We start from the raw sequence: 27,915 nt of genomic DNA, 5'->3' as shown, positions 1-27,915 counted from the left end.
TTTAGCGATTATCGACCGTTTTCAGTCGATAGTTCCCAAGGCTAGTTATTTTTGTTTCAAAGCGCACCATTATCTTAGGTGAGTTACAGAGCTTCCCTAGAGGTATATAATTTTTTTTCGCACAACCAGTTAGTTCGACACGCGATGAATTATTCCATTGAACATAGTATATTGAAACACGCGCCAGATTACTGGACTTACACTACTACTCCAAAAACAGAATATGTTTTACACCCCCACGGTAACGAATACAGCACGATAGAAAGAGAGGTCTACAGTGCATTAACGGACAATCGAAATATAAAAATAATAAAACGTATCCAAAACATTCACGATTTGGGCCAGTTACTGATTAGAGAACAATTTCTGATCACCAAAAATGTTGGCGTGGATTATTATCGAGTAAGAATATTTCAGTAAAAGTATATATTTTGGATACGTAGCGTGGTACTTTTTCAGGTCCGACGATTTATCACAATCGACTCTGAGTATTATGAGGAAGCTTTAGAGCATAATCTGGATCATCGAAGATGTGGTTTGACCTCACTTTGTTTTCAAAGACATGTTACCTGTTATTGCAACCAAATTTTATTTGCTGTTCAGGTAGTCACCGACAAACCAGATAGCCACGAAATTACACCAGAAAATAGTTTGGAATATTTCATTGACTATGCTATAACTTTCGATTAAGTTTACTATAAGTTTTTTTTTAAATCTATATATTATATCTTGTCTTATACTTTTTAATAAGTTTAATAAAAATATATATCTAATATATTTATAAGTATGTATAGTTACACCAAAAACCACAGTTAGCATATTTTTTAATTCGCAATCTAGGAAGCTTTGATAAAGGTTCGCTTTGCTATTTAATGAACTGTCCCGTCTGCGTGGCACGTTCAAATAAACGTCATAATAATAACAGTCAAACAAGGAGTGGAATTCGGAGTGTTTGTATTGTTGACATTAAGCTGTTATGGCAACGGAATTATTGCGAGGTCAAGATGGAGTCGGATTTATTGCTGAGAGAAAACGAGTTCCGTAAGGAAAACGAGAAAATCCAGGCGCAAACCAAATGCCTATTGGAAAAAGTCAACGATGTCATGGTAAGTCGGTCTCTGCGGTGACGTTTCACCTTTCGACGTGCTACTCTTTGCAGAAAATACAGGATAATCTGATAAAGGACGGCTTGAAAACTAGGACGGAGATCGGAGATGTCAAGCGGGGTGCCGGCCGGTTCGATAAGAGGTCGGACGAGGAAGACACGGGTTCGGAAGAGGGCCGCGGGTACCAGGGCTTGTGCAGGGTGTACCGCACCAAACTGAAGTCCCTGATGGTCGAAAAGGAACGCGTTCAGATCGAACTCAATCGCAAGGTAGGTGGTCTTTTTGCGGTTTTGCAACATTGCGATGAATACAAACTCTAAGATAATGGGTTTTAATCAAATATTTTATTGAAATACTAGTTAACAATTGCAATTGTTTTCAAAATTCTATATCCAACGCGAGAACTGATAACATTTAAATTAGAGTTAAATATTACTAAAATGAAACAAAACTAAAATTTTGTAAATAATAGAAAATCTAACATATACTTAAAATGAAAATGTTAAATTTACTGAATATGAGAATTAAATATTTGAATTGCGATTACTAAATCTCCTTTTCTTTTTTCTGTGTATAAATGGACTATTGGTATTATATGCTGCCATGAAATTTTTACCCTTTGCAATCTTACTAAGTTTCTTCATCCACCAATAACCTAAATTATTATTTTCCTTGTTACACTGTCTTGCTCAGGATGCTATACATAATCGTTTTAAAAAAGAGCACCGTTTGCTGGCATAATGACTGATTGAGAATTTTCATTGTTTTGTTCTGTACATACATTTGGTAATAAATAAAAAGTCTGAAGATAAAATAAAAATAGGTGGTACCTTTAAATGATACTTGCAATATTATAATTTGGTATTATACTGTCTGGTTTTTTATCGGCATGAAGTTGAAGAGACGTCTGTTTCAAAAAGATTTGCAGATAAACACTGTACTATATTCTTCAGCTTTCAAACCTTATTTCCTTTCAAAACATATATATGTACTTAATTATCTTTGAACAGCCTAATGTGTGTAAGGATGTGTTTTCTCTTCCAGTGTGACGAGTTGAGAAAACAACAAAACGAAACCAACCAGCTCAGAGAGGAGAAGGAGAAGTGGTTCCTGGCCTACAACGGCGGCAAGAACGCCGCGAGCAAATTGGAGAGTCAGATCACCAACCTGACCGCCAGGATCCAGACCAAGGACGCCGAACTGACGGCCTGCAAGAAAGAACTGGACCAGCTGAAGAAGGACCAGAAAGCTGTCGGCTTGAATTTAAGCAGCGCCGAAGTCCGCTTGTCGCGGATAACAGAGGACAATGACAGATTGAGGGCGGCACTGAAAAGCGCGAAGGACGAAGAGAGGGAACTCAAGGAGACCTACAGGAAACAAGTGAACGAACTGAACGGCGCTGTTAAAAAACTCGAGCGGCAAAAGTTCGAACTGTTAAACGGATTCAAGAAGCAAATACAGTTGATCGACGTGCTGAAAAAGGAAAAGGTGAGTACAAACGAGTGTAATGGTTGGTACAGATCAGAGCATTCGGGGCGAATTTATAAAGAAAATTGAAAATGCGCACGAGCAGAATTGAATTGGGCAAACAGGTTTCAAAATTGGTCCATTGGGGAAATTTTCGACCACCAGAAAATACCGCTACGGGGAATGACGTTCGCCGAATCGCTCAGAGCCCCGAACAATTAGATCCGTTCATGTCTGTACTCACTATAATGCTCTAGCTATACAGCGTAACGTTTTTTCTTATGGTTGTAGATGCACCTGGAGGCTTTGCAAGTAAGCGAGATGGCCGAGACCGCCTACCTGAAGATCCTGGACTGGAAGTTCGAATAAAACAAATACTTTTTGTAAGTTTTTTATTACGAAAATATTGTCAAATCTTTTATAATATAAAAAAAAGAATATACATTCATGTCTTAATCCTAAAATGTAAACCTACATTAACCAACATTTAACTTTAAATCAGAAACCGGGGACGAACCTCCCGAGTGCCTTTATGAACAACATTGTATTACCACATACGAGTATGTGTGAATAAAAACAAAACCTGAGATTTCTTAAAAACAAAACAAAACAATGCTTATCCTAAGAGAAACAACTTTGTTCACGTGCATAGATCCATCACATGTAATATAGAGTCTCGTTCAATCCGGCTATGGCAGGTCTGTGAAAGAAAAAAAATAGCGAATATAATATTATAAACATGGTGACCATTTCCCTTAACCTCTCCCAACTCTTCCTAAGTAACAACAATAAATTAAATTAAATTAACTTTTTTGTTAGAACTGTAATTTTTTTAAATAATGTCATCATTCCAAATATCTTAGGGATAATGACGCTTGGTTTTCTTATGGCTTTCTGATAGGCAATAATATACAAAATATTTATGATAATTTACATAATTACGTATTATGACAACTATGATTTTTGTTATATTTGATAAATGGTGAAGGCGCAATTATTAAAACATATGGTGAATGCCAGATTATTATTTATGGATATATTTTATTCTTAATTCCAAATAGTGCTGTATTCATTTTACATATAATTTGAAAACCAGTTTGAGCTTATTAAATGACTAGACCATTAAAAGAGCAATATTAACATATTTGGCGAAGGCGCTACAATAGCTATTTGCTCTACAGTCTAATCAAAATCGTTTTGATGCTTAGCTTATTTAAAAAAAAATGGAAAATAACATTTCTACGTATGATTACTCTGATTGAAAATGTCGGAGCCTTTAGCTAGTTAGAAATAGACTATGTCTAAACTGGTTAGTTTGAACAAAAGCAAGTAATATAGTGAATGCGACGGTGAGACGATTTAATCGACACAAAAACTCACCTGTGAAGATATTGGGCCGTCATGAAAGCAAGTTTGTGGGCATACTGACAGGGAGCCGGCACGCGGATGGTACCGGACCAATTGAAGTACATGTGCGTGAGCTTGAAGGTGAACCTCTGGATCTTGTTGGTGTCTATGCCTAACGTGTCCTCGATGATGTTGTAGCTGGTGGGCGCTACGGTTCCCTGATTCACGCACTGAGATACCAGGAAGAAGTCGTACCGTTCCGGCAACGTGATGACGTCGTCGACGATCGTACCCGGCGGCGGATTGCTGTTCGGCCCCTCCGCTTGTGCCCTGAAAATTTTGGTGTTGATACGTTTCGATACTATGATGAAGGCCAGCTTCAGGGGTCGGTCCTTGAACAGATCGTTCTTCAGCTTCTCCTTCAGCAATTCGACCTCGTGTTCTTTCACGTATTTCGTCTGACCGTCGCCCACACCGTCTCTGTACACCACTATGCGTTCTGAAACGATACAAGATGAAAATCGTCGATGGCACCGGACGCCGCGTCCTTACCTGGATATAAACCGTTTCGCGCCTGGAAGTGTTTGCAGGCCAACGTGACGAAGGCGGCTATGTTACTGCTGAGCTCTTGCTCTTGCGCGTGCTCCACCGCCATGCTGAAATACTGCGAGCATCCCACATCGATCGAGGCCACCATTCCGGCGAAACTCTTCCCTCTGTTGGCAGTATCACGGCAGACGTCGTAACTGAAAGGAAGCGCAAACTGACATATTAACAGGTCAATTGAAAAGTCCCCGGCCTGACATATAGATGGCACTACTAGAATTAATGTTTTTTAGTTAGCCCTAACCCTCGAAAGACGCGTGTATACATTTTACAGCTATCGGATGATTAGTTTGAGAATAGCATTTTGAGTGAAGCAACTTTTGTTATTGTGAAAAAAATTAATGAAAAGGAATTTCGCGTGTTGATAAAATATTGCATTTTGACCGGAAAAATATAATTGAAGCAAAAACTTGGCTTGATGCCGAGTTTCCGGTCACTGCCCCCACGAAAATCAACCATCAAGGATTGGTATGCCAAGTTTAGACGTGGTGAAATGAGCACTGAAGACGGTGAACGCAGTGGACGCCCAAAAGAGGTTGTTACCGACGAAAACATTTAAAAAATCCACAAAATGATTTTGAATGACCGTACATTGAAATTCAGTGAAATAGCAGACACTCTAAATATATCAATTGAACGTGTACATCATATCATTCACGAATATTTGGGTATGAGAAAGCTCTGTGCAAAGTGGGTGCTGCGCGAGCTCACTTTTGACCAAAAACAACGACGAGTTGATGATTCGGAGCAGTGTTTGAAGCTGACCAAGCGTAATAAACCCGAGTTTGTGCGTCGATATATGACAATGCATGAAACATGGCTCCATCTGTTGGACTGTACACGATGAACCGCTCCAAAGCGTTGGAAAACGCGACAATCGGCTGGCAAGGTTATGGCGTCTGCATTTTGGGATACGCGTGTAATAATTGTCATTGACTACCATGAAATTGGAAGGACTATCAACACCGACTATTACATAGCGTATTTGACCGTTCGAAGGGCGAAATCGCCGAAAAACGGCCGCATTTGAAGAAAAAGAAAAATTGCTTCCTCATCCACCATATTCTCCAGATCTGGCACCCAGCGACTATTTCCTGGTCTCAGATCTCAAAAGAATGCTCGCTGGGAAGAAATGTTCGTCGAATGAAGAGGTGATCGCCGAAACTGAGGCCTATTTTGATTCACCCTTAAAGTAAATTATGTTGAATAAAAAAAAACTAATTTTGCCAAAAAAAAGTGTTCTACTAGGGTATGCCGGGGACTTTGATTGAACTTAAAATTGACCTGTTACTGAAAATTTACTACAATGGAGTATGGGAAAAGGAACAAACCCCGCAAGGTTGGTAAATAGCCCGTATTGTTCCAACGACAAAAAAAAAAGATAAAAGAGGCTGTAATAATTATAGATTATAGGATTATTCTGTGCCCAGTTGTTTAGATATACGAGAACAAGACAGAAAGTCGTCTAAAATCACTAGTAGATAGGTCACTAACAGAATTGCACAGAAAACAAATAGCGTAAAAAATTGGACCCTACAAAAACATTATATTACACAGTTTTCCCTTGACATATCACGGTCCCATTTCCCGGGAGCCATCTTATGTTAGAACTGCGGGTTTTAATTCGTACCCCTGAGAGTTCTGAAAATACGGGTACTCGCTTGAGTACCGTCATCGTTTGAAACAAGCTGACGTCACTTACCCCACGACCATCGTAACTCTAGGCATGGTGGAACCCCACGGCGATCCGCCCAGCTTACAGTTCATCTGTATGGCGATCTTCGTAGCTACCGACTTGTTATCTGAAATCAAATGATACTGAGCGCCGATATCACGAATTCCATGAGCACCTACTCTTCTGGACGTTCCTCGCCACGGCCACCTGGCACGGCATCGCCCTATCCACGTAACACTTCTTCTTCACTGCGGTGTATTTATCGATGGAGTTACTGGTTAGTACTACGAACACCATCTGGGCGTGGAGGACCGATATGGCGTATTCCAAACCGTCCAGGTAGCTCTGCGCTCGATCGTCCTTCAAGTCGAGGGTTTTCACCCCCTTGATTTCGAATTTCATCACTGGAAAACGAAACAGACGATCATAGTCGGCATTCGGTGAGTTTCGACAGTTTATGCTTGATTTTGCGATGTTGCCGTTCACGAACGATTTAAAGGAATTCAACGAACTGCGGCAGCCACTTTTGTTTCAACCCTGGGGCTCGTAGGAACTTTAGTATCACTTAAGTGTTTGTCTGGTATCCGATATTATTATATTACATATTTATACATTAAATTAGCTTAAACGTTATTTTTAGCTTTGGGAACTATAGGCTGAAAGAGATTATTTAATTAATTACCTACTTTTTACTATCGACTGTTCCTAGTGGCTATTTTTGGTTCGCCTTATTTTACTACTTTTTACTAGTGACTATTTCAGTCGCTATTTTCGATCTGACTGATTTTGTTGCTACTATCGACTGTTTAGTAATTGGCTACTTTTGGCTATCGACTGTTTCAGTCGTGTACTTTTAGTTACTATTTTTGGTTCTACTTGTTTCATTGGATTGATTTTTAACGTTCTGGATCTGTCGCCCTAGCCGCGACCTTGACAAAAATGTACCCAATTTATGCTTACATAGATTTATATGTAATATATATAGTTTTATGATTTTTTTTAGTAGTTTGCTTGTAAAAAATATGATTTCAGCCAAACTAGCTGCTAAAATTCCAACGGATGCTATATTGAATGAAACACGAGCTAATTTAAATAGTGGCAATTTGAAAAGACTTTAGATCCATTGATACATAAAGATTTACATAATGTCCAACAAGCAAACCACAGGTACACAACATAAGAGCGATGCTACAAGTGTTGAAGCATGGGTAAACGAGATCAAAAATAAAGGATATGTGTGATAAACAACCATACTTAGAATTCCGGATAATTTATTCTATTTATACTATATTCTTCGAATGTACGTATGACTTGCGAGAACCGGCAACGTTGCAAACTCAAACCAAAGCGGTATAGGGCGATAAAATTACTCACCTCGGGCGACCTGCTGTATGCTGGCGAGAAACTCGCCGGTGGCGTTCTTGAGCCGTGCCGGGCACAGCACCACCAGCGCGGTCAGCTTGGCAGGCGCGAACAAGGTAACGGCCTTCAGGTTGCCGGTCCAATCGGCACGAGGTCCTGGCATGATCGAACCTGAGCCGCTAGAGAGGGGTTCCTGCGGCAACACGCGTCCTGTGAACTGGACCAGGTCCTGGGCCAGCTTCAGGTCCCATTTCTTGAGTTCCTCGATGGCCTTCGGGCACTTTTGCAGCTTCGCGCTGAACTCGCGCAGTTTGTTCATCCGGGCTAGGGTGGGGAAGAAGATAGAGAATGAGAACGCAATTAGGGGGTATTGACCCCGAAAAAAATATCGATATTTCGATATATTTTTTGCAACACGTATATCTATATTTTTAAGGAAAAGCAAAAACAGTTAAAATGTTAGCCTCAAGAGATTTATATCTTTTCTAAATAATAAATATTTTTGGCGAATCATAAAAGCGGAATATTTTTTTATTTTTATATAAAAGTTTAATACAAATTATATTTAATTTATTTTGAAAGAATATCGATATTTTTTCTGCACCCCTAGAATGCGATAATGTAGTACTGGGAACTATCGACTGAAATCGATTTTAATAAATGACTACTTTTCACTATCGACAGTTTCTGTCGCTATTTTTGGTCCGACTGATTTTATTACTATTTACTATCGACTGTTTCAATCGTGTACTTTTAGTTACTATTTTTGGTTCTACTTGTTTCATTCGACTGATTTTTAACGTCCTGGCTCTGTCATCCTAACCGCGACCTTGGCAAAAATATACCCAATTATTTATGCTTACATAGATTTATATGCAATATATGTAGTTTTATGAGTTTTTGGTAGTTTGCTTGTAAATAACTATATTGTATACTAATATTATAGCACTTTGGTACGCTATTTTTCAAGATTGTTAATGTAATAAGGTAGAACGATTAAAACTGGTAATAAATAGTAAAATATTTTGACTGTTTTTATGACAATAATAGGTAATATTTCGATTACCCTCTCAATTTTTGTTAAAAAATATTTCCGTTCAATAATAAATAAAGCATTTATATCACTTCAGTCAGATCATTTTTAATTATGTCATAGATTAGTTTTTTTTCTATGAGTAGGTATATGTTTAATTTTTATTTAGTATGTATGGTTATTGTACATCTTTAGTTTTTAGGTTTTGTTTAAGTTATATTGTACTGTCTATGTTTATTATAGTATATTATTAAAAAATAACAATTAAAACATTAAAATACAATAAAACATTTGTGGGGTATTATTCCATCCCATAGAAAAAATTCCATTCCTTTTTACAGATCCACAGAACATTCAAATATAAAATTCTACTTCGTTTAAAATTTAATTATAAATTGCTTGTTACGTATAATTATTATAATAGTATTCAGTAATTATTTTTTCCTTCTCTTTTTTAAAGTTAGTTCGTGAAGGAATTTATACACCTCCGTCTCTCTTATACTACCGTTGGAAAATATAACCATATATAAAATTAAGTACTCAAGAAATTATCTCGGTCCTTTCCTGTCTCACAATTTATTCGGACCGTGCATTAGACTGAAAATAGTAATTACTATAGTCAGTCGATAGTTCCCAACGCTATAATAATGTAACTCGATGCCGAGCCGACAACCATGTTGGACTGGGTTAAGTAGGACTTTACAGCAAAAATCTCTCCATGTAAATATACTGCATTTACTTGATATGATTTGATACGATACAGTTTCCTTCCATTTGCAATAAAATGTTCTAATACAATATGACTAGTTGTTTCCAAATGTTTCCCAATATTTATTTAATTGATAAAAAAATTACAACACTTATAATAGGATACATTACTCCTCAGTCATCTCCAGTTCAGGTATTGGAGCATGCGCACTATCCCGCATAGAATCACTACATAGTATAAAACAAAGTCGCCTTTTCTGTCCCTATATCCCTATATGCGCTTAAATCTTTAAAACTACGCAAGGGATTTTGATGCGGTTTTTTTCAATAGATAGAGTGATTCAAGAGGAAGGTTTATATGTATAATACATGCATAATATACTAAGGCAACATTGCTAATTTTAGAGGTTTCTAACGTGATGTCGTAAATTAACCTATTTTTTTAGGCTTATTTAGCAATTAGCAAAAACGCTGCCTAACCCTACCAGTTAGATCAAATTAATGTACTACAGTATTGTACACCATAAAAAGGTCTACAAAAAAGTCCGCGATGGTATATGTTTATCTTTTAGGGATAACCCACATTAACCATTTTTATTGTTTACTTTTTACGTGAGAAAATGGCTTATTTACGAAGCTATTTTAAGCAATACGGCATTAATCCTTATCGAATTAAGTACCTTAAATACAGTGTGCAATTAATATAGATCAATATGGTTCCTTACAGCATGTAAATTAAACAAATATTTTCGGAGATATTACAAATTTAAAATTTGCGTTTAAAAATGTGTAATGTAATAAAAATTGTATGAATTTAGATATTCCAAAGATAGCAGGATATCTTCATAGTAAGTATAGGGGAAGAGGAATTGTTTTACTCCAAATTTAATGCGTGCAGGCCAAGGGCAGTAATGAAGGAACCAAAAATACTGGATCGATTTTAATCATGTTTTCATTGAGTGACATAGGCATATATATTTTATGCCCGTGCAAAGTCGGAGCGGGCCGCTGTGTTTTTATATACAACGTTCATATTTTTTCTGTAGTGTATTTAATTTAGTATCAGCATTGCACCCGTGCGAAGCCGGGGCGGGTAACACAGTAAACTATAAAAAAGCAAACCAATATGGTTTATTATTCTTTTCATTCTTTTCGGGTCGATAATGTGAAAACAACAAAGAAAATGATTCTTGTTGTGTTAAAGTCGAAGAATGTAAAATTCGGAGATGAAATTAGACAGCATTTTGCTAAGATGTAAGAACAGTGTACAGTGATACTATAAAATAATTAAATTTACTAACAAAAGTAGACCTGGATCAAATAAACAAAATATAAAACTATCAACGACACCCTAATGATCTAATGACAAGGAAAATATAATAAATTATTATATAAGAGAATAAGTAAATAAATTACGAAGTGACTGAGATTTGTTTCAGCTTAAAAGTACGATAATCCATTCATTTTAGGTTAGTAAATGTACAATCTGTTAATCGAACGCTCGAGGTAGTTAATTCATTAATGGAATTTGTGTGTATGTATGCATGCGCCAAACTTGGACTATTCTCTGTTTTAAAATTAAATGGAGCTGAGATGACTGAGGAGTAACGTATCCTACTATTAATTCAATTATGGTCTCTTCAAAGGTACTTACCACTTGGTCCGATACGGGTGTGTTCGCTCAGCGACTTCATCAGCTGGAAGTTCTCTCTCTGTTTCTCCGTCAGACCCGTCATCGTGCATAGCTGGGGCACCAGCATGACGATCTCCGGCATGCCGGCTCGGATTTCTCGCGGTTTGGAGCGGGAAAGGAGCATTGGCTGATTGTTGCCGGTTATGCGGACACGGTACCTGTCCTCGAAGTACTGGCGATAACTGATTTCGGTTCCTGGAAACAACGGGCACGACATAATCACACGACGAGTCCCCGAATCCCGCCGTTAACCTTACCATCGCGTTTCCTGAACCTGCTGTCTGGGGTCTGATCGAAATCGACGTCGTCGATCCGGTAGGTCTTGTTGTTGTAGTAGGTCATGACGATGCAGCCTATCACCCGTTGCTGGAACAGCTTCCTGCCGTTACGATCGTTCTGGCACTCCAATAGAAGGTCATAGACGTTGTCGGTACGGAGGACCTACACGCAAATACACGAACCCGATAAGCTTCACTCTCGGTCGAGGTATCCTAGAACGTACCTTAAAGTTTAGATCGATGTTCAACATGATCTGTTTCTCGTGCTGCCTCATCGACGTGAGATAACCGGGCCACAGCTCCAGGTTGTACTCCGGTATGGTCACCTTGTACTTGGGATCGAAATAATTCCTGCCCAGCAGCTTGAACTCGAGCGACTCCAGGCAACGTCTGACGATGAGATTGAAGATCTGCAGGTAGTGCCAGTCGCCCCAGTTCACCTCTCCCACCAAGCGAATGGTCACCAAGTACTTCACGTCTTCTGCAAAACATCACTCGCCAATCAGTCGGCGGAAACTTGAAAATAAACACCCGGCTACCACAATCGACATGACCTGCCGTATTTACCAGATGTTATCCCTCTTGATTAATGCTTGTTATTTTGACGAAACATGACCTGCTGATTTTTTTTTAAATTCTGCTACAAAAAAGTATAGCCTGTGTGAGCGCAGAACTAGCTGAAAGGCTGGAAGTGAATAGATTTGTCATCGTAGGAGAGAAAATATATAAAACTGATACCCAATTAAAAATCAAGATGAGAGTCGAGTTAAAGGTATTGATGTTGGATAATTTTGAGTTACAGGACGAGGGGACTAGTTGGTAGCTAAATTAGCTACAGTCATTGAGTTACTATTAGCTACAGAATGACTACAAAACGGTTTTGACCCATTAACACAAATTTCAATACCAAAAGAAGCTCCATACTTGGGTTACACATAAGTTAAGAGTGGTTATTAGAGATTACAGATTGATGAAAGGTGGATAAGACACGACAACAATGAAATAGTGTAAGTTGGGTCGAAACCTAAAATGGTTATACCATTAAATTGTCTTTCTGCTATCAACAAATGAGGTGACTGAAATAGGGAATTAAAAAACATTCCATCACAAGCATGCTAGACCAAACACATCTTTAGTGGCTCTGGAAAAATTGGTTGGCACCACCATATATCTACCATATAACCTAAACTAGAAAGATTGCCCTTTATTCACACTAACGGAGTAAAGCTCACGTAAAAGGATCTTGTGAAGATCGTTTGGTTTAGATTTCGCTCAGAAAATCCAGAAATTGTCAGAATCATATTACCAGAAAAGTGGGGAAAGGTCATCGATCAAATCGATATGCTCAATAAATGTTTTTTAAAAGCATAAAAAATAAAAACAAAATGTAGTACGTTAGTACTTACTGTCGTCAGCAATAGCCAATTCCAAAGGATCAGGCTGCAGCTTCGTTGGCGTGTACAGAGCGGTGCCATCAAACAATATACCCGAAGAGAGTTTGTTTACGAAGGCTCTGCGAACTAGGGCCCGTCGTGTCTTCGTATCGTCCAGTTCCGGTTTAAAATCGACACGGTACTGATTCAGTCCCCATTTGGTCGCGCTCAGCAGAGGAAAAAAATTCGCTCTGAGTAAGATCTTGGCTCCATCCGAACCTACAAAATAGAAAATCACCTCGACCATCAAATGCTGTGTCTTAAGCACGTTTAGGGGTCCTAACCTTGTTTGGTCGCATAATGTTGGGGCTTCGTGTCGACGATTTCGTTCCGATTAGTTCTTCCTCGAACCCCACCGCCGCCACCCCGTCTCTCGTCACCTGTACCCCCAGTCTGTCGAACTGCAAAACAATAATGTCTGATACTACTCATCCACAAAATGAATCAGAGACAATCTTACCTTGAGCTGCCAAGGTTTGCATAAATTGCTGTTCTTCGACGGAAATAGTTCTTGCACCACGTCCCGCAGATTGCTGCAAATTATGCATAATGTCACCCACAATAACTCATAACAATATCAACAACGTCTCACCTGCGGAAGGGCATCTGGAGGTCCGCGAGCGCCCCACTGACTCTGTTGCCCTGACGCTTGCGGCTGGGGTTGGGACTGAGGCTGGGGTTGGGACTGAGGCTGGGGCTGAGGTTGTTGGGCTCTGGGGCCCCACTGACCCTGTGGTGCTTGATGTTGCTGCGGAGCACCTCGGGCGCCCCAGGCTCCTTGCGGTGCGAAAGATCTGGAGCCACCTTGATGAGATGGGCCTTGCGAAGGACCTGGTCTGGGGCCGCTCCCTCGGCCCTGCTGGTGTTCGCCCCTGGCTCGGCCGCGAGCCCTACCCCTCGGCCTCTTTTCCATTACAAACCTATAAAAATTTCGTTGATTTTAAGGCTTAAAGAGAAATGTATCAACTATACAAAAAATTATCAACTTGAAGAAAGAACGAATCTGCTTAATAGACAAAAATATTAGAAAACTGCTTACCTGTTAAAAAAAACAAACAAAACAAAACCTCACAAGTTTTTAAATATTATCATGCAAATGTCAGTAATACTCAAAATACGCGGGTAATTCAAAAATACAATCACCCGTTGTACGCGAGCCAGGAAAAATAATGCTAAACGCTGGAGTTTCAGTCGGTAAATAAGGAATTTTCTTACTTCTCTTTCTAATGAAGTTAACATTTAGCGCTGGGCATAATCGATAGTCTCGAATAAATTAAAAAATTTGAATTGTAAATCCTTCATTGTAATTATAATAATAATTAGCTTATAAGACATAAATCCGATTTTCGAGTGTATCTCAGAAATATGTACCACAGATGATATATTTAAATTAAACAACTCAAAATACCAAACAACAAATTTAGAACCAACTGAACAATTTTAGTAGGAGATAAAAGGTAAGGAAAATAATTAATAGTGATATTCAATTATATAATAGCAAAATATCGATTATGAACAAATACAACATGTGTAACTGTTGTATATGAATTGACCTTCAATGGTGTATATCAAAAACAAGTAAATAGATAACAAGACAATACAATACAGGCAAAAATATATAGAAAGACATCCTTTTGGTATCATATAATTCATATAATTTGTTTATCTGAAACGTTTTTTCTTATATATCGACAGTAAAAAAATAACGATCTTACCCAGCACCAAATCTCACCAAATTTTTTTTGATGTAACTGCAGCGACACCTAGCCAACGAGTTTGGAGACTTGGAGTTGCTGACATTTCCCGAGAAGGACGATAATTTTGAGCACGTAAGCGGCCTTTTTCGGCAGCCCTATATTTTTGCGGTAAACTTTACATCGATGCCGATTGTTTTGAAAATTCTATTTGGATAGAGCGATTAGATGAATTACTTTTCCACTTTGGTATCAACTCTAAACAGACTTATTCTGGAAAACAGGTTGAGAAGCAACACAATAATTAATTGGCCGATATACATTGCGATATTTAAAGACAGTTCCCGGCAAATATGACCTCAGGTGTAAGGCTGCGTGTAACTAATATAGTAGCGCACGATAATGGAATACTAATTATCAATTTGGCGGGTGTAGTCCGTTCATTATCTCGCAGAAGGCGCAAAAAAATAGTGTCGGATAAATCTCGCAGTTCTCACATGATGGGGCCGCAACTCATCGCTCGACGTGTTTACCATTGTTCGGTGCAGTGCCGTACTGTCATCGGTAGGGCGTGTAATTAACAAGCAAACACACTCATCGCTGTTATTAACAACGATAAGATAAGCGCCGATATCTTTATTGTTTCAGCCTAAAAAAATTCTCAAACGTGAAACCGTTTCCGTTCCGTAGTTAAAAGTTGTGTAGTTCGAACCTGGTGTACGTAGAAAACCGAAGGCAAATAAACAATAAAAAAAACAGACGTAAGTTCAATCCAACGATATTCACTTTTTTATTCGGATCGTTTTACTTCCATGGAGATCTACCAAGAGGAATTAATATCGCCTCAAAACTCCAAATAACGATGCGACGATGCCAGGTTACGCGAATTTTCCCTAAATACATATTTAATACGGTCGGGTGGGTGTTTTAAAGGATTTAGCCGGCTGATAATTAAAAAAAAAAAGAACTATAAGTTGAGAATAAATCGTTTCGTGAACCTATTTTTGACTAAACGAACTGTAGATTAACGAACTTCGGGGCCTCTTGTTCTTGGCCTCTCTACCTCTTCCTCTTAACCTAAATGTCATTGTCAATGTCAAAAATCAAAAGGAAATCAACAATTATTTGTGTTAAGATGTCAGTGTCAAATTCAAAATGAAAACACAGCGATTGTCATAACATGTCATAAAATAGTCGTAATAATTTACATTCGTTTATCCTTTAAACATAGATTTGAATAGTAAACAAAATCGGTATAATTATATAAAATGAATTACTTTTAAATGGAGGTTTTTAATTTGAGTTTTGGCTATAGTCAGTAATAAATAATTCAAATGCTTATAGAAATAGAGATCACATCCTTTTCTAGGAGGAGTTACAATAAATTATATAGAATTGTGCTACAAACTAGTACAACTGTAAAGTAGTTAGTTATTTATTTACAAATAACTATCCAGTCTTTCCAAAAAAGAAACAACAATGCACGTCATCAAAATTGATAATGCAACGTTGCCGCACTAAATTTCTTTTTCGTTTATATTGACTGTGACAACAAAATATTTATTGAAATAAAATAATTAAACAAAAATACCGTTATAAAATATAATTTACTTTAACGTGTAATGCATGTAGTCTCTGAGTTTAAAAGGATTTTACGTTTTTATCAGCCGAATTTGGCAATGCGTTGATGACGTACATTGGTTGTATTAATGAAAGAACTATGGTTCAAGAATAAATAATTTGCGACACTATTTTTGTCAACATAACATACGTGCTTATTGCCTAACCTAAAACGTCAATTTCACTGACAATGTCAAAAATTATGAACCGTATAACTATCACATATTTTTCTAAAAGTACTCGTATCTATAATAAGGTGATAAACACTAATAAGGATTAGTACCGGTGTTAAATGACCTGAGATACGTTTTTACGTATTTCGGCATAAAAGGAAACCGTGTACGCCGCTTGGGTTAATACTTGGGTAATAATAAAATTGTAATAAAAATCCAAGGTCGAGAAATGAAATTTTAGCAAGTTGCTCAGACCTAGCCGGTGGGATATGTACGGAATTTCGACCAAGAAGAAAAAATCGGTTCGGAACTCGGTTTACATGCGTATTCCATTGACGGTGGCGTAAATATTTTCGTTAAATATTGTCCCGATTAATTAGCGAGTTCGAAATGGCATCAGATCGTTGTTTTTTTTGCCCGCAGACGCTGGTGGGTGCCCGAGATGGAGGATCCGCCGAACAGACGTGTGGAAACGCGGCCCGACCACGCTTTGGTAATAGATAACGTGCTCACCACCCAGCCAGAACTGGGACCAACGGTGCCCGAAGGCGGATACGGATGGGTAGTGTTGCTGGCTTCGCTGTTCTTCCACGTAAGTCGTCGGAAATGTACTCACCCGCGGCTTTTATCGTAGATCTTACGGTTCCTGATGGATTTTCAGGCGCTGATACCGAGCCTGCTGGTTAGCTTCGGTATATTCCTCGCCTTCGATCGGATGGAGCGCGACACACTGACGGGAAAGGACCCTAGGCTGTGGGATAATACTTTGTTGCACGTGCCGCTGTTTTTTATCGGTGGCTGGACATTTTTCGGTAGGTTTCTTCCGTTTCCCCGAACACGGCGCAAACGTCGACCCGACAAGCTAACGTTGTCGCGTCTTTTTTTTTTGTTTGTTTGCAGATTCCACCGCCAGAAACCTAATTTCGCAGAGCACCTGGCCGAAGTTGGTAGCCACGGCCGGAACCTGCCTGACCTGCGCTGGACTCCTGTTCGTTTGGATCGGGATGACCGGGACGGCGCGCAGTTCCTTGTTCATCGTAGCCGGCTTGATATCGGGTAGGTGTTAACTAGGGTTGGGAACTATCGACTGTTCAGTATTTTTTAAAATTAATTACATCTTACATGAGACATGCTTAGTACAATCTTAATTAACAATTTGATTTATTACTAGTGTTCTGTTGTACTTGTATTAATACATAAGCAATGTGAATAAGACATTAATACATCAGTATGTATTTCCCATACTGAAACAAAATTAACAGGTCAATTGAAAAGTTCCCGGCCTGGTCTCAAATGATGCGTGTATAAATTTGACAGCTGTCGGATCATTAGTTAGTGAATTATGGCATTTTGAGTGAAGCAACTTTTGTTATTGTGAAAAAAATGGATAAAAAGTAATTTCGCGTGTTTATAAAATATTGTTTTTGAAGGGAAAAAATTCGGTTGAAGCAAAAACTTGGATTGATGCCGAGTTTCCGGACACTGCCCTAGGAAAATCAACCGTCAAGGATTGGTATGCTAAGTTTGGACGTGGTGGAATGAGCACCGAAGACGGTGAACGCAGTGGACGCCCAAAGGAGGTTGTTACCGACGAAAATATTTTTAAAATCCACAAAATGATTTTGAATGACCGTAAATTGAAATTGAATGAAATAGCAGACACTCTAAAAATATCAACTGAACGTGTACATCATATCATTCACGAATATTTGGGTATGAGAAAGCTCTGTGCAAAGTGGGTCCCGCGCGAGCACACTTTTGATCAAAAACAACGATGAGTTGATGATTCGGAGCAGTGTTTGAAGATGATCAAACGTAATAAACCCGAGTTTTTGCATCGATATGTGACAATGGATGAAACATGGCTCCATCATTTCACTCCGAAGTCCAATCGACAGTCATCCGTGTGGAATGCACACGATGAATTCGCTCCAAAGTGTGGGAAAACGCAATAGTTGACTGGCAAGCTTATGGCGTCTATATTTTCGGGTGCGCATGGAATAATTTTCATTGACTACGGAAGGACCATCAACAATGACTATTACATAACATTATTGGACCGTTTAAAGGAGGAAATCACCGAAAATCGGCAGCATTTGAAGAAAAAAGTGCTGCTTCACCATCGTGCAGCTGAAGGAGTCGGAGTTCCGTCAAGTGATATAATTAGGTTTTTGTCATTTCGCCGCAACGCAAAATCAATATGGACAGATTTGGAGCTATTAAGCTGTATTTTTCAGTTTCTAGTCCCTTTTTAGGTCTCTAGTCCCTTTTTAGGTCTTGTTAACTGCTACTTGTACTTTTTTTACAGCCTTAGACAGAGATACATATTTTGGTGTGATAACTGTATCGTTGGAAAATGTACCAAGTACTGTTTCTTACTACTGACTTAACTGACTCTTTACTATCGACTGTTTCAGTCGCTATTTTCGGCCTGACTGATTTTACCACATTTTCCACGATTCTCATGTACACTTATTCGACGGTGATTTCCAGGTATAGGAGCCTCCATCCAGATGGCGCAGTGCGAGATACTGATCGCTCAATATTTCCGGTTGAAACTGCCGGTATTGCGTCACGTGACTCAAGTCGTCGCCGGCGTAGGGTTCATCGTAGCCCCCATCGTCATAGGACATCACATATTCACCAATTCGCTGATGCAGATCATCCTGTGGTACCAAGCCATCATCTTACAGGTACGGTGGGTTTTTGAATTCGCGAAGGTGGCGTTGAAATGAGAGACCACGGGAAAAATAACACTCCTAAGTCGTCACACACAATCTCGATGTGATGAATTTTGGAGAATATTTTAAATTTACACTACACTATTGTATTACGTTATAATCAATGGGAAAATATTCGGAAATAATTGAAGGGGAAACAAAATTCATGCTGTCATATATAATTTACTTTGACATCCGAAATAACAATTGAATTTTCACGCCAACTATATACTATCTCATGAACAGAAATGTTATCAAAAATAATTTGTTTTAATATAATATTACATCTAAAAACTACAGTTAATTATACAGCCACAATAGTTTATAGAGTAGAGTTATAACCTCTTATCATTATTGTTTTCAAAAATTTAGCATACGTCTGACAACGTTTACGTGTTCGAACCAATTAGACATCATTGTGTCTCTTTTTCACTAGAATAAAATGAGAAGGAAAATATTGTCTGGTTCTAAAACGAATTTACAAATTTTTTTGACAGGCAATTGATTAAACATCTTGATGACGTGTATACAAAAAAAATTTAAATAAGCAAAAAAAAAGTCTAGAGGTATTTAATAATTTCCCGTTTTTCCGCTAAGATTAATAACATTTGCTATAGTTCTTTTATCAAATATTCAAATGTAGGGAGCCTACACTATATTTCAATTCTTTTCAAATTTAATTTAATATGGTTTGTTCACTTAAAACTGATAAAGAAAAGGAGATGTTATACAACATAACTTACACAGACACTTTATTTTTATTGCTGTCCTTTTATATATTTTGAAAAGTGTAATTCTCTCAGTGCAAATCACAATACCCTCTACTAGTTATTCTTCTTTTTCTACATATTAGGAATGGGCTCTTTTATCGATATACGTAAGATATTTAACATCACTAAATAACTTAAAATAATATAAATGAAAGCTTTTAACTGAGGCATTGAAAATATTAAAGAAAACGAAAGGAACAAGACAAAGTTGATGTTTCACAATAGATACATAGATAATCATTAAAAGAGAACAAATCTGTAACGAATAAGCAATTCCTAGACTGCCCGCTGCAGGTTTGGTTTTGTGTTTTATCTGGTGAATGGACAAAATAAGTAAGATATGTGCATATTGTGTGGTGTGTATATATTGGGTTCAATATTTAGCAACAGGTAGTTTATAAATTTGTTTATGCTGGTTTTCTAACATGAAACGTTGTAGTTTAATGATTACCAGTGCTAAAATATGTTTTAACGTATAAACCACGTTACTTTCAGTCTTGTAAACATTGCCATTACCTCTAAATTTATTTTAAGCGAACTGTGGTCGTAATATCACGCGGTGGAGATATGTTTTGCATATATATTTGTGTTGATTATACTAGTAAACCATATTAGATCAATGAGTCCGTGACGCTAATACAAATGATTAACGTTACAGGGTCTGGTCGTGAATTTGCTGTTCAGGAAACCGACATATCTGAAGTCCGTGGTTCCCTCTAGATACAACTACGTCACGGTAAGTACGACGATGTCACGCACGAAACTATTCTCATCCGTCGCGTCCCCAGTCCCATCCCGATGACGAGGAGGACATTTTCTCGAAAAACAACAGGGAACTGCAGATCAAGGCGCAGAGTCCCAACGGAGATAAACCGGAGAGCGCTGAAAACCCATCGGAAAGGTACCGGACTTGTACACGGGGTATATGGTTGTTATTTGTTTCACCACCTGTGTTTTTAGCGCGTCTTCCAGTCAAAATCCCGAGGGAACCACCGAGGGAAAGGAGACGTCGCCGGGAAAACACTGGGTGACCTTCGAGGAAGACTATGACGACGACGAGGAGGTTTCCAAGTACGACAGGGTGCAACAGTGGGAGGTGTTCGACGACGAGGACATCGTGACGTCGAAGCGACAAGAAACGCAGGTTGATGTTAGCGATTGGCCTGTCCAGAGCTCGGGAAAATGGTATTATCTGTTGTTGTAGGTCGATAAGAGGGAGCCGGGCCGGTGGGAGAAGTTTGACGACGAGGTGAAGCCCGACCAGCCCCGCAACCAGAAGAATCTCCGGCTGGAGATGGCGTTCGACGTCGAACCAGCGGCGGAAGGACCCTCCACCATGAGCGTGAACGGGTAAGGCTCCCCGATGCCGTTCCCATGGCCAAATGAGAAATTTCGGTCGGTATTTCAGCGTTCCCATTCCACTGTTCTCGGACACCCCCGTCAACCACAACACGACCTACTCCTACGACCTCCTGGAGGACCCCGCCAGATCCTCCGTGTTCCAGTCGCAGCCCCAGCCCGTCGAGTCGTTCTCCAGGTCGGCTGCCGACGTCCTGAGACGACCCACGTTCTACAAGTCTCTGTTCACCGTCATCACCACCAAGTGGTCGTTCTTCGTGTTCTTCGCCGTGTTCCCCAGCTACATGTATCAAGTAAGCCTTGCCGGCGTCTCGAAAAACCACCTTATGACAATTCCACGTATTCGCTTTACCCGAAATAAGAGCTTTTCCGCAAAAATACAGATTTGAAAGAAGAATTGACGGAGTACTCTTATTTTAAATGCGCGCCAAAACGTTATATACAAACGTAGTTCTTGTATATTTATAATGAAACTCTACAACGCAATATCTCTCTAGTATATCCAAAACAGCAGTAAACATACGTCATATAAATTTATGACGTCAAAACGTCGCAGTGTTGCCGCATCAACCCTGAGTTTTAGTTTTTGACATACAACAAAATTCTAGTCTAAATAAAACAATGAAACTATAAGATTTTTTTATCAAATATAATTTATTTTAACAATATAGTACGACTAATGTATATATTATCGAATAATTTAAATTACATTTAATTATTCAGTCACAATAGTTTATAGGTTAGAGTTGTTTTATTATATTTACATTGAACTATTTTCCACACCACCCATGAGGTAGAGTTCTAAGCGCGTTTTTTTATGTAGTGGTATCCCCTAGAGGCGTAATCCACCTAATTAACAATTGTATATCCAAGTAATGTATTTTACTTTCATTAGAGAGCATATTTACCTTTTTACGTTTAGTTCTTGTTTCCTTCGATGGTGTGTTTCATTGTCAACCGTGACTGAATTATTCCCAATGCATTCGCCATATCTGCAAAACAGTTAGTATTCAATTACAACAGTTAGTTCAATTCTGAACAATTACATATCTATGCACATAAAATATTCATCTTTAGTTGTTTCCACTCTCTCTCTCCTGTCTTGGAAATTGTGATCATTGAATCATAATCCCACATTCACAATGTTCCTGTGAATAACCAAGCTGAAAATTTTCCCTCTGTCTAACATTTGTTCAAGATTTCATCTTTTGTCATTTTCTTCTTCAACGTGTCTGATCGAGCTCATCCAAACCGAAGGTGTTATTAACCATTCCAACTCAACAAATCTCAAAGGAGAACAAGAATAATATATCTGCAATGAATGATTAATAAACATTATGACTAATAAAAACTAATCAAATATAATTCTAACGTTTACCTTTTTCCATCAATTTTTATTGTCTTAATACTTTTTATCATCATTTTGCCATGAGTTTTTTGATTGAAGCTTCTGTTTCTATTTCCGTCAAAATCTTAGTAATCTTACTTGTAATTCAAAAATAAATATTTTTTAAAAATCTGTCTATCCTATAGCAAGTCAATATTGTTGTGATTCTTTACTGGAGTCATTCGTGCCTTTTTTATATCTATTTTTCTGCGTTAGGAGGTGCTAGATTTGAAAATGAGGGCGTTATCTAATTTCGTCGGTACCATCTCAACCGCCACTGTGCTGTTTTCGTCCTTCTCCTATTGGCTGAACCTGGAGAAGCGATGGAGAGCCAAAATGATGATGATGCTTACGTGGATGGGCGCCTTGGGATACCTGAGTATGTTCATGGATGGGTAGGGTACGGTGACCGAGTCATTGTTTTTTTTTGCAGTGATCGCCGACTATGCTACTGATTTTCTGTTGTTGTTCGGCGCGGTACAGGTGGTGGTCAGTTTGGCGGCCCTCCAACACGTAGGTGAACCTTTACTGGGCCTCACGGTCAAAGGGGAATCGACCAAAGAGTATACCCTGATCAGTAAACTGTCCGGGTTGTCTTTTTTGATATTCGTAGCACTCGGTAGGATTTGGAAACAACGTTGTTCCGACGCCGAAAGTTAATTGATTCTTGTTGCCTTACAGATATTAGTGTGAAGAATGTGTTTCGAACCATGGGCTTCCTGCATTTCCTCAACGGTTTCCTGTGGCTGAGCAACTACATCTACAAAAGATTGAGGAGGATCCTGACGTGAGGAACCAGAACCAGAATCCCAACCAGAGACTGAGACAGGAAGATAATAACAAACACAGTGGTGCTAGAGCAGACTTTCTATTTTGTAACAGAGTAAATAAAAGTAATCTTAAGCCAATCCCGTGGTAATTAGTGTAATCAGCCTCAACCCCTGAACACCGAGAAGATATCCATGGGGTTCTTCACCTTAGCGAGGGCGTTGCTGTCGAGCAGGTCGCCGGTCACGCCCAAGGCGTTCAGGAACTGGCAGGACGAGGTCTTCAGGCGTTCCCCGATGTTGGTCCAGAGGGCCATTTGACAGAAGCGGAACTTGTCGGCCAGTGCGGGCTTGGCCGCGACGCGGATGTAGTTGTTCTCGTTGCCGCTGAAGGCGCGCGCCATTTCGCCGTTCACCGTTATCTCGCCCTTACGGGCGAAGTCGCCCAACATCCGCAGGAATACGTTGCGTACTTTAAGGTCTTCGTCGGTGGGTTGCCGGGTGGGTAAGGGATTGCCCTCGATATCTTGCGCGTCGAAGATGTACGCTAGCTCGTCGCCGTGGCCGACGATGCCGCCGTCATTGTCTGTAATGTAATATCAAGTTTAATCAGCAATATATTGGGTGAGTGAAGAAGTTATCCAAGTTTTAACCTTTGCTCAACACCTGTCTATGAGTTATCATGTAGTAATAACATACATTTTCGGTTTATCATTGATGGAAGCTTTGAGGAACTGAACAACATCAATTTTACGGCAACAGACCCAGGAAGAGCATAAGCATCTTAAAGTGTTTATTTTTGACCGTTGAATGATTCCACAGTCAGGCATAAATGATAATTTATGTTGTTCTGATATGTCTGCAATTCCACTTGATGAAACAAATCAACAGAAAGTCAGATTATTGACCGAGGTATTCAAATAAAATCTCAGGCCTATCAGGTTTCTTTACAGGGAAAAACATAATTTTTTAATATCGATATATTTAGCATCGATATTTTTTGACATCCCTACTTCAATCCATAGATAAAACTGGAATAGGCCAAGAGTAGGTTTGAGAGAATCAACTAGCGTTGGGAACTATCGACAGTTTAGTAATTGACTCCTTTTTACTGTCGACTATTTCAGTCGTGTACTTTCTTTTTAGTTTTTTAGTACTTTCTTAATTTTTTAACGTTTTGACTTTGCCGTTCTAGCCGCGACCTTGAAAATAATGTGTGGAATTTATACTTGATTATATTTATACGTATTATATATGGATTTATATTTTGTTCGTAGTATGATTGTAAATAACAATATATACATATATACAATATATATATTAATATACCAGCATATTGGGACTATATTTTTCAAGATTATTTATTAATGTGATACGGTAAAAAGAACAACATTTTGATTGTAAAATAGAAAGATATTTTTGACAGCATTTATGTTATCATACCTTTGGAATGTTAAAACTTATTTTGTTCAAGTTTCAGCGTCTGCTGATTATTTGCAAGACAATTAACAAATGATCGTAATTACCATTAGTACGATTACCGATCAGTGGCAATCCCTTCAAAAAGCTGGACCCCTTGTGCAGCTTTCCCGCGTGTTCGAAGTTATAGAGGAAGGCGTTCGAACCACTCCACAGCTGGGCGGTGAGGAAGGCGGGGACGTTGAAGAGGGCGTCCGCTGTGGCCTCCGCCACCTTGTCGAGCTTATCCTCGATGGAGTCCCCCTTGACTCTGAAATAGTTCTCGAAATGGGCCGGTATGACGCCGCCCAACACACCCAGCCCCAGGTCCACGTTCCTCTCGATGTCCTTGGATATGTTCGCCAACAAACCCTCCTTGCCCACCAATTGGTTGAGGACAATGTTGTTTCGGAGCTCCTTGGCCAGAACCTGAGTGAGGAAGTCGGGTATCGACGACAGTCCCTTGACGATGTCCTTCTTAAACGGACCTGGTGACGTGACGTGCGTAAATTATAACCTCGAGAGTCTTGATATCGGGTTAGAGTTACCATGAACGGCTCTCTTGGTTTCATCCTTCGTCACTCCCGTTAAAAGTGGGATCCTGGGATTGCTGCGTGCGTACGCGGCCTCGATGGGATCCTGGACCACGAAACCTGGCAAGGAGCGACCGTCGTCTCGTCCTTCCATCACGGGGCTAGCTCCCAGTCGGCCGTTCATTCCAGAGACGAAGCCTCTGCTCTGCAATTTCTGGAATTCAACAGTGGAGTCCCGCTGGAAATAGAAAAAACAATTGAAATAAATTGCTATTATAAACAAAAGAAGACAGATCATTTAAAAATTATGGACTGAAAATAGTAGAAACAATCGATAGCCGGCAAATGCACAGTTCGACTGTTTTTCTTTTCAGCTATAACAAATTCCTTCCCGTATTTTGAGAAAGGAAAAGACGGGGATAATTGCTTGATTCTTTGTGCTGCACAGATCAAGTATTTTTAAATTGGCTAGTGGCAGTATAAAAAATGGAATAGTATAGTGATCCCAAATATATTTAATTGTATTTTAATATTCGGAAAGTAAAAATGACATAATATAATAAAAGTAATTGGTTTATTGGTATCTCATTCCAAAATAGGCTTACTTTTTTCAACCATGCCATATGTGGGACGGAGAAATTTAGAGTTTCTTTTCTAACAATATTTGGGAAAGAAAAGGAAATATGTAATTGCTATAACAAAAGTTCAATACTCTCCTTCAAGAACCATAAGTTTTTAAAAGGACATATTACTTTGCAACTAAAGGTTCGATACACTCAGTTACAACTATCGGCACTTTTTAATAAAATATCGATATATCGGCCAATTATCGATATATCGGTGAACAAAATATATCAATACTTATTTTTAATACTGTGGATTTTACTTCATCCTAACCACACTTTTCTACTCGAAATTCACTTGACTGAAAACAAAGTTCGCTGGCTTGGTTGACGCAGTGGTAAAGGCGACAGGACGGTCCATCTACTGTTGCAATAGTTCGAATCCTGCTGGGGCGTAGTCGTAAATTTATTTTTGTAATTGTCCTAGGCAAGAGCGTATAATCCAACAAGGAGAATGATCAGTCACGCCAGTAACCAGGCTGGGTAAGACCGGATGTCTTCACACTTAAAAAATATATCGATATCGATCGAAAAAAAAACAATGTTACCTTTATGATTAACTCGGCTGGAACCTGCTGGAGGCACCTGACCATAGTGACGTCATTTTGCGTGGGACATCCGCTCTCCTCGGCTATTTTATAGGCCGGATTGGCGGCGGCATCGTCTACGGCCCATTGAGATATCGCCGTGCCCGACATGGCAATGACCGCGCTGGGCATTCCTGTAACAGAAACGGGAAACAGAATTTTTTGGGAGAGAGACACGCACCGTCCGACGTCTACCTTTCGCTATTTTAGACAGGGACAGTAACAGGGCACTGCTGGCGCCGGTATCGTGTCCCATGACGACAATTCGGTGCGGATTACCGCCGAAGAATCCGATGTAGTTGCGCGTCCACTGTACCGCCAGGGCCATGTCCCAGAGGGCGGCGTTTCCGGGCAAATGTCTGGACCCGGTGCTCAGGAATCCTAACGACCCCAGCCGGTACTGTATCGTTACCACCACCAAGCGTTGTCCGACCAAGTGCCGCACCTGGGGGACGAAAGGAAACGTTTAAAACAAGCCGACCGACCCCGAATATGTCGGTCGTACCCCGTACTGCGAAGCCGAGCCGTATCTGAAACCACCGCCGTGTATCCACACTACAACCGGCAAACCTGGAACGATAGAAACCCGTAATTTGTGTAGTAGACTTTCATTAAAACGTCATAAAATCATATAACGATTATTATTTTTAGTAGTGTCTTTTTTTGGGTGTGTGTAGTGTTCTATATTCTTCAAATATACGTATAATGTTCAACTACTGGCAATGTTGCAAACTCGGACCCTTATACATTTGTCTCTGCCCAAAAATATCCATGGATTCTTCTATCCAAGAAAGAGAGAGTTAAATAGCGTTTTTTTAGATAATAAAGAGCCAATACACGTCATTCCAAGATTACGGCGAATTTCGCATTTTGAGCAGAGAGGGAGATTAAAGATGAGTTTAACCCCCCTTCTTCTTTTTGCTGGAGGCTTTGGCGACACGCTTAAGAACCACCGATACGATTTTGTTACCTTCGGTCCCAGTGGGTAAATCTGGAGTAAACACATTCAGCGCCAGACAATCCTCACTCCCAATCACCCTGTTCGTCCCGGGTATAGGCTGGATACATGGCTGGGGATACGTAGTCGCCATCACCTCACCTTCTAGGAATTTCTGTTTGGGGCGCTACGGACATACAAACGAGTTTTAATCAACATCTGGAACTATTCGCATCGCAGAAAGAATGTTGTTCGACTTACCAAGAACCGGTCTTGCTTGACTGGCGCTTCCGCATATCTGATACCTTTGAAGACATAGTGAGGATAATCTCTAACCCCCGTCACTCTGGCGGCTCGCCCGTTGAATCTCACGTACACAACCGGCTCGTCGTAAGGGGGATAATTAGCGGGAGAGCCCCCGATAATTCGTTTAATCCTGTGATGATCAGTCTCGTTGCAATTAACGACTGTTAAGAACAGAACAACGATGAAATAGTAGGCCATGACTGGCATGGACCATATACATCATTCGACTGGCGAAAATACGGATGTTTTTTCGGCGTTATCGTTGACATACAA

The 27,915-nt window shown here is 39.5% G+C and overlaps 5 protein-coding genes across 12 annotated transcripts; 3 read left to right on the top strand and 2 right to left on the bottom strand.

Moving 5' to 3' along the window:
- Positions 1-69: 69 nt before the first annotated feature.
- On the top strand, positions 70-777 carry LOC143201662 (uncharacterized). The gene is made up of 2 exons (XM_076412862.1): positions 70-402; positions 460-777. The coding sequence occupies exons 1-2, from the start codon at positions 145-147 to the stop codon at positions 688-690; spliced, it is 489 nt and encodes a 162-aa protein (XP_076268977.1). The 5' UTR covers positions 70-144; the 3' UTR covers positions 691-777.
- A 20-nt stretch (positions 778-797) lies between these two features.
- LOC143201659 (uncharacterized) lies at positions 798-3,015 on the top strand. Its single transcript, XM_076412860.1, has 4 exons — positions 798-1,106; positions 1,160-1,375; positions 2,151-2,594; positions 2,865-3,015. Exons 1-4 carry the CDS (start codon positions 873-875, stop codon positions 2,940-2,942), a joined length of 972 nt encoding a protein of 323 aa, XP_076268975.1. The 5' UTR covers positions 798-872; the 3' UTR covers positions 2,943-3,015.
- On the bottom strand, positions 2,952-16,948 carry aub (piwi like RNA-mediated gene silencing protein aubergine). 3 transcript variants are annotated; one of them, XM_076412849.1, is made up of 14 exons: positions 16,812-16,948; positions 13,301-13,628; positions 13,169-13,241; positions 12,993-13,109; positions 12,682-12,927; positions 11,500-11,756; positions 11,255-11,438; positions 10,959-11,192; positions 7,576-7,887; positions 6,381-6,605; positions 6,229-6,328; positions 4,473-4,666; positions 3,954-4,419; positions 2,952-3,273 (listed from the first exon to the last, which is right to left on the bottom strand). In XM_076412849.1, exons 2-14 carry the CDS (start codon positions 13,619-13,621, stop codon positions 3,231-3,233), a joined length of 2,772 nt encoding a protein of 923 aa, XP_076268964.1. In that variant the 5' UTR covers positions 13,622-13,628; positions 16,812-16,948; the 3' UTR covers positions 2,952-3,230. The 3 variants fall into 3 exon arrangements, with proteins under 3 accessions (XP_076268964.1, XP_076268966.1, XP_076268965.1); XM_076412851.1 differs by lacking the exon at positions 16,812-16,948 and adding an exon at positions 14,424-14,490; XM_076412850.1 differs by lacking the exon at positions 16,812-16,948 and adding an exon at positions 13,748-13,886.
- On the top strand, positions 14,521-23,339 carry LOC143201658 (uncharacterized). Of its 6 annotated transcripts, none has more exons than XM_076412859.1 (14): positions 14,764-14,966; positions 15,051-15,163; positions 16,619-16,787; positions 16,857-17,007; positions 17,096-17,251; positions 18,689-18,888; positions 20,344-20,421; positions 20,474-20,586; positions 20,646-20,829; positions 20,890-21,035; positions 21,094-21,337; positions 22,648-22,810; positions 22,865-23,050; positions 23,113-23,339. In XM_076412859.1, the coding sequence occupies exons 3-14, from the start codon at positions 16,638-16,640 to the stop codon at positions 23,220-23,222; spliced, it is 1,881 nt and encodes a 626-aa protein (XP_076268974.1). In that variant the 5' UTR covers positions 14,764-14,966; positions 15,051-15,163; positions 16,619-16,637; the 3' UTR covers positions 23,223-23,339. The 6 variants fall into 6 exon arrangements, with proteins under 6 accessions (XP_076268971.1, XP_076268972.1, XP_076268973.1 ...); XM_076412855.1 differs by having other exon boundaries at positions 20,646-20,835; XM_076412856.1 differs by lacking the exons at positions 14,764-14,966; positions 15,051-15,163 and adding an exon at positions 14,521-14,537 and having other exon boundaries at positions 20,646-20,835.
- On the bottom strand, positions 23,279-27,881 carry LOC143201657 (liver carboxylesterase 1). The gene is made up of 8 exons (XM_076412853.1): positions 27,598-27,881; positions 27,370-27,523; positions 26,905-26,969; positions 26,595-26,844; positions 26,361-26,533; positions 25,205-25,427; positions 24,725-25,144; positions 23,279-23,784 (listed from the first exon to the last, which is right to left on the bottom strand). Exons 1-8 carry the CDS (start codon positions 27,847-27,849, stop codon positions 23,366-23,368), a joined length of 1,956 nt encoding a protein of 651 aa, XP_076268968.1. The 5' UTR covers positions 27,850-27,881; the 3' UTR covers positions 23,279-23,365.
- Between the last annotated feature and the right edge of the window lie 34 nt (positions 27,882-27,915).

Source organism: Rhynchophorus ferrugineus, unplaced genomic scaffold, assembly GCF_030347505.1.
Source record: "Rhynchophorus ferrugineus isolate W39M unplaced genomic scaffold, kcgeb_rfMv2 rfM8, whole genome shotgun sequence".
NCBI lineage: Eukaryota > Metazoa > Arthropoda > Insecta > Coleoptera > Curculionidae > Rhynchophorus > Rhynchophorus ferrugineus.
This window is presented reverse-complemented; position numbering and strand designations above follow the sequence as displayed.

Coding starts and splice junctions, on each gene's coding strand:
- LOC143201662 (XM_076412862.1), top strand. CDS start 145: ATGAATTATTCCATTGAACATAGTATATTGAAACACGCGCCAGATTAC. Junction 403..459: donor TTGGCGTGGATTATTATCGA/GTAAGAATATTT, acceptor GTACTTTTTCAG/GTCCGACGATTTATCACAAT.
- LOC143201659 (XM_076412860.1), top strand. CDS start 873: ATGAACTGTCCCGTCTGCGTGGCACGTTCAAATAAACGTCATAATAAT. Junction 1,376..2,150: donor AGATCGAACTCAATCGCAAG/GTAGGTGGTCTT, acceptor TTTCTCTTCCAG/TGTGACGAGTTGAGAAAACA. Junction 2,595..2,864: donor ACGTGCTGAAAAAGGAAAAG/GTGAGTACAAAC, acceptor TTATGGTTGTAG/ATGCACCTGGAGGCTTTGCA.
- aub (XM_076412849.1), bottom strand. CDS start 13,621: ATGGAAAAGAGGCCGAGGGGTAGGGCTCGCGGCCGAGCCAGGGGCGAA. Junction 12,928..12,992: donor ACATTATGCGACCAAACAAG/GTTAGGACCCCT, acceptor TCTATTTTGTAG/GTTCGGATGGAGCCAAGATC. Junction 11,439..11,499: donor ACATCGATCTAAACTTTAAG/GTACGTTCTAGG, acceptor ATTTGCGTGTAG/GTCCTCCGTACCGACAACGT.
- LOC143201658 (XM_076412856.1), top strand. CDS start 16,638: ATGGAGGATCCGCCGAACAGACGTGTGGAAACGCGGCCCGACCACGCT. Junction 21,036..21,093: donor TCCACCATGAGCGTGAACGG/GTAAGGCTCCCC, acceptor TCGGTATTTCAG/CGTTCCCATTCCACTGTTCT. Junction 23,051..23,112: donor TTTGATATTCGTAGCACTCG/GTAGGATTTGGA, acceptor GTTGCCTTACAG/ATATTAGTGTGAAGAATGTG.
- LOC143201657 (XM_076412853.1), bottom strand. CDS start 27,849: ATGCCAGTCATGGCCTACTATTTCATCGTTGTTCTGTTCTTAACAGTC. Junction 25,145..25,204: donor AACCAAGAGAGCCGTTCATG/GTAACTCTAACC, acceptor TCACGTCACCAG/GTCCGTTTAAGAAGGACATC. Junction 23,785..24,724: donor GATCGGTAATCGTACTAATG/GTAATTACGATC, acceptor ATTACATTACAG/ACAATGACGGCGGCATCGTC.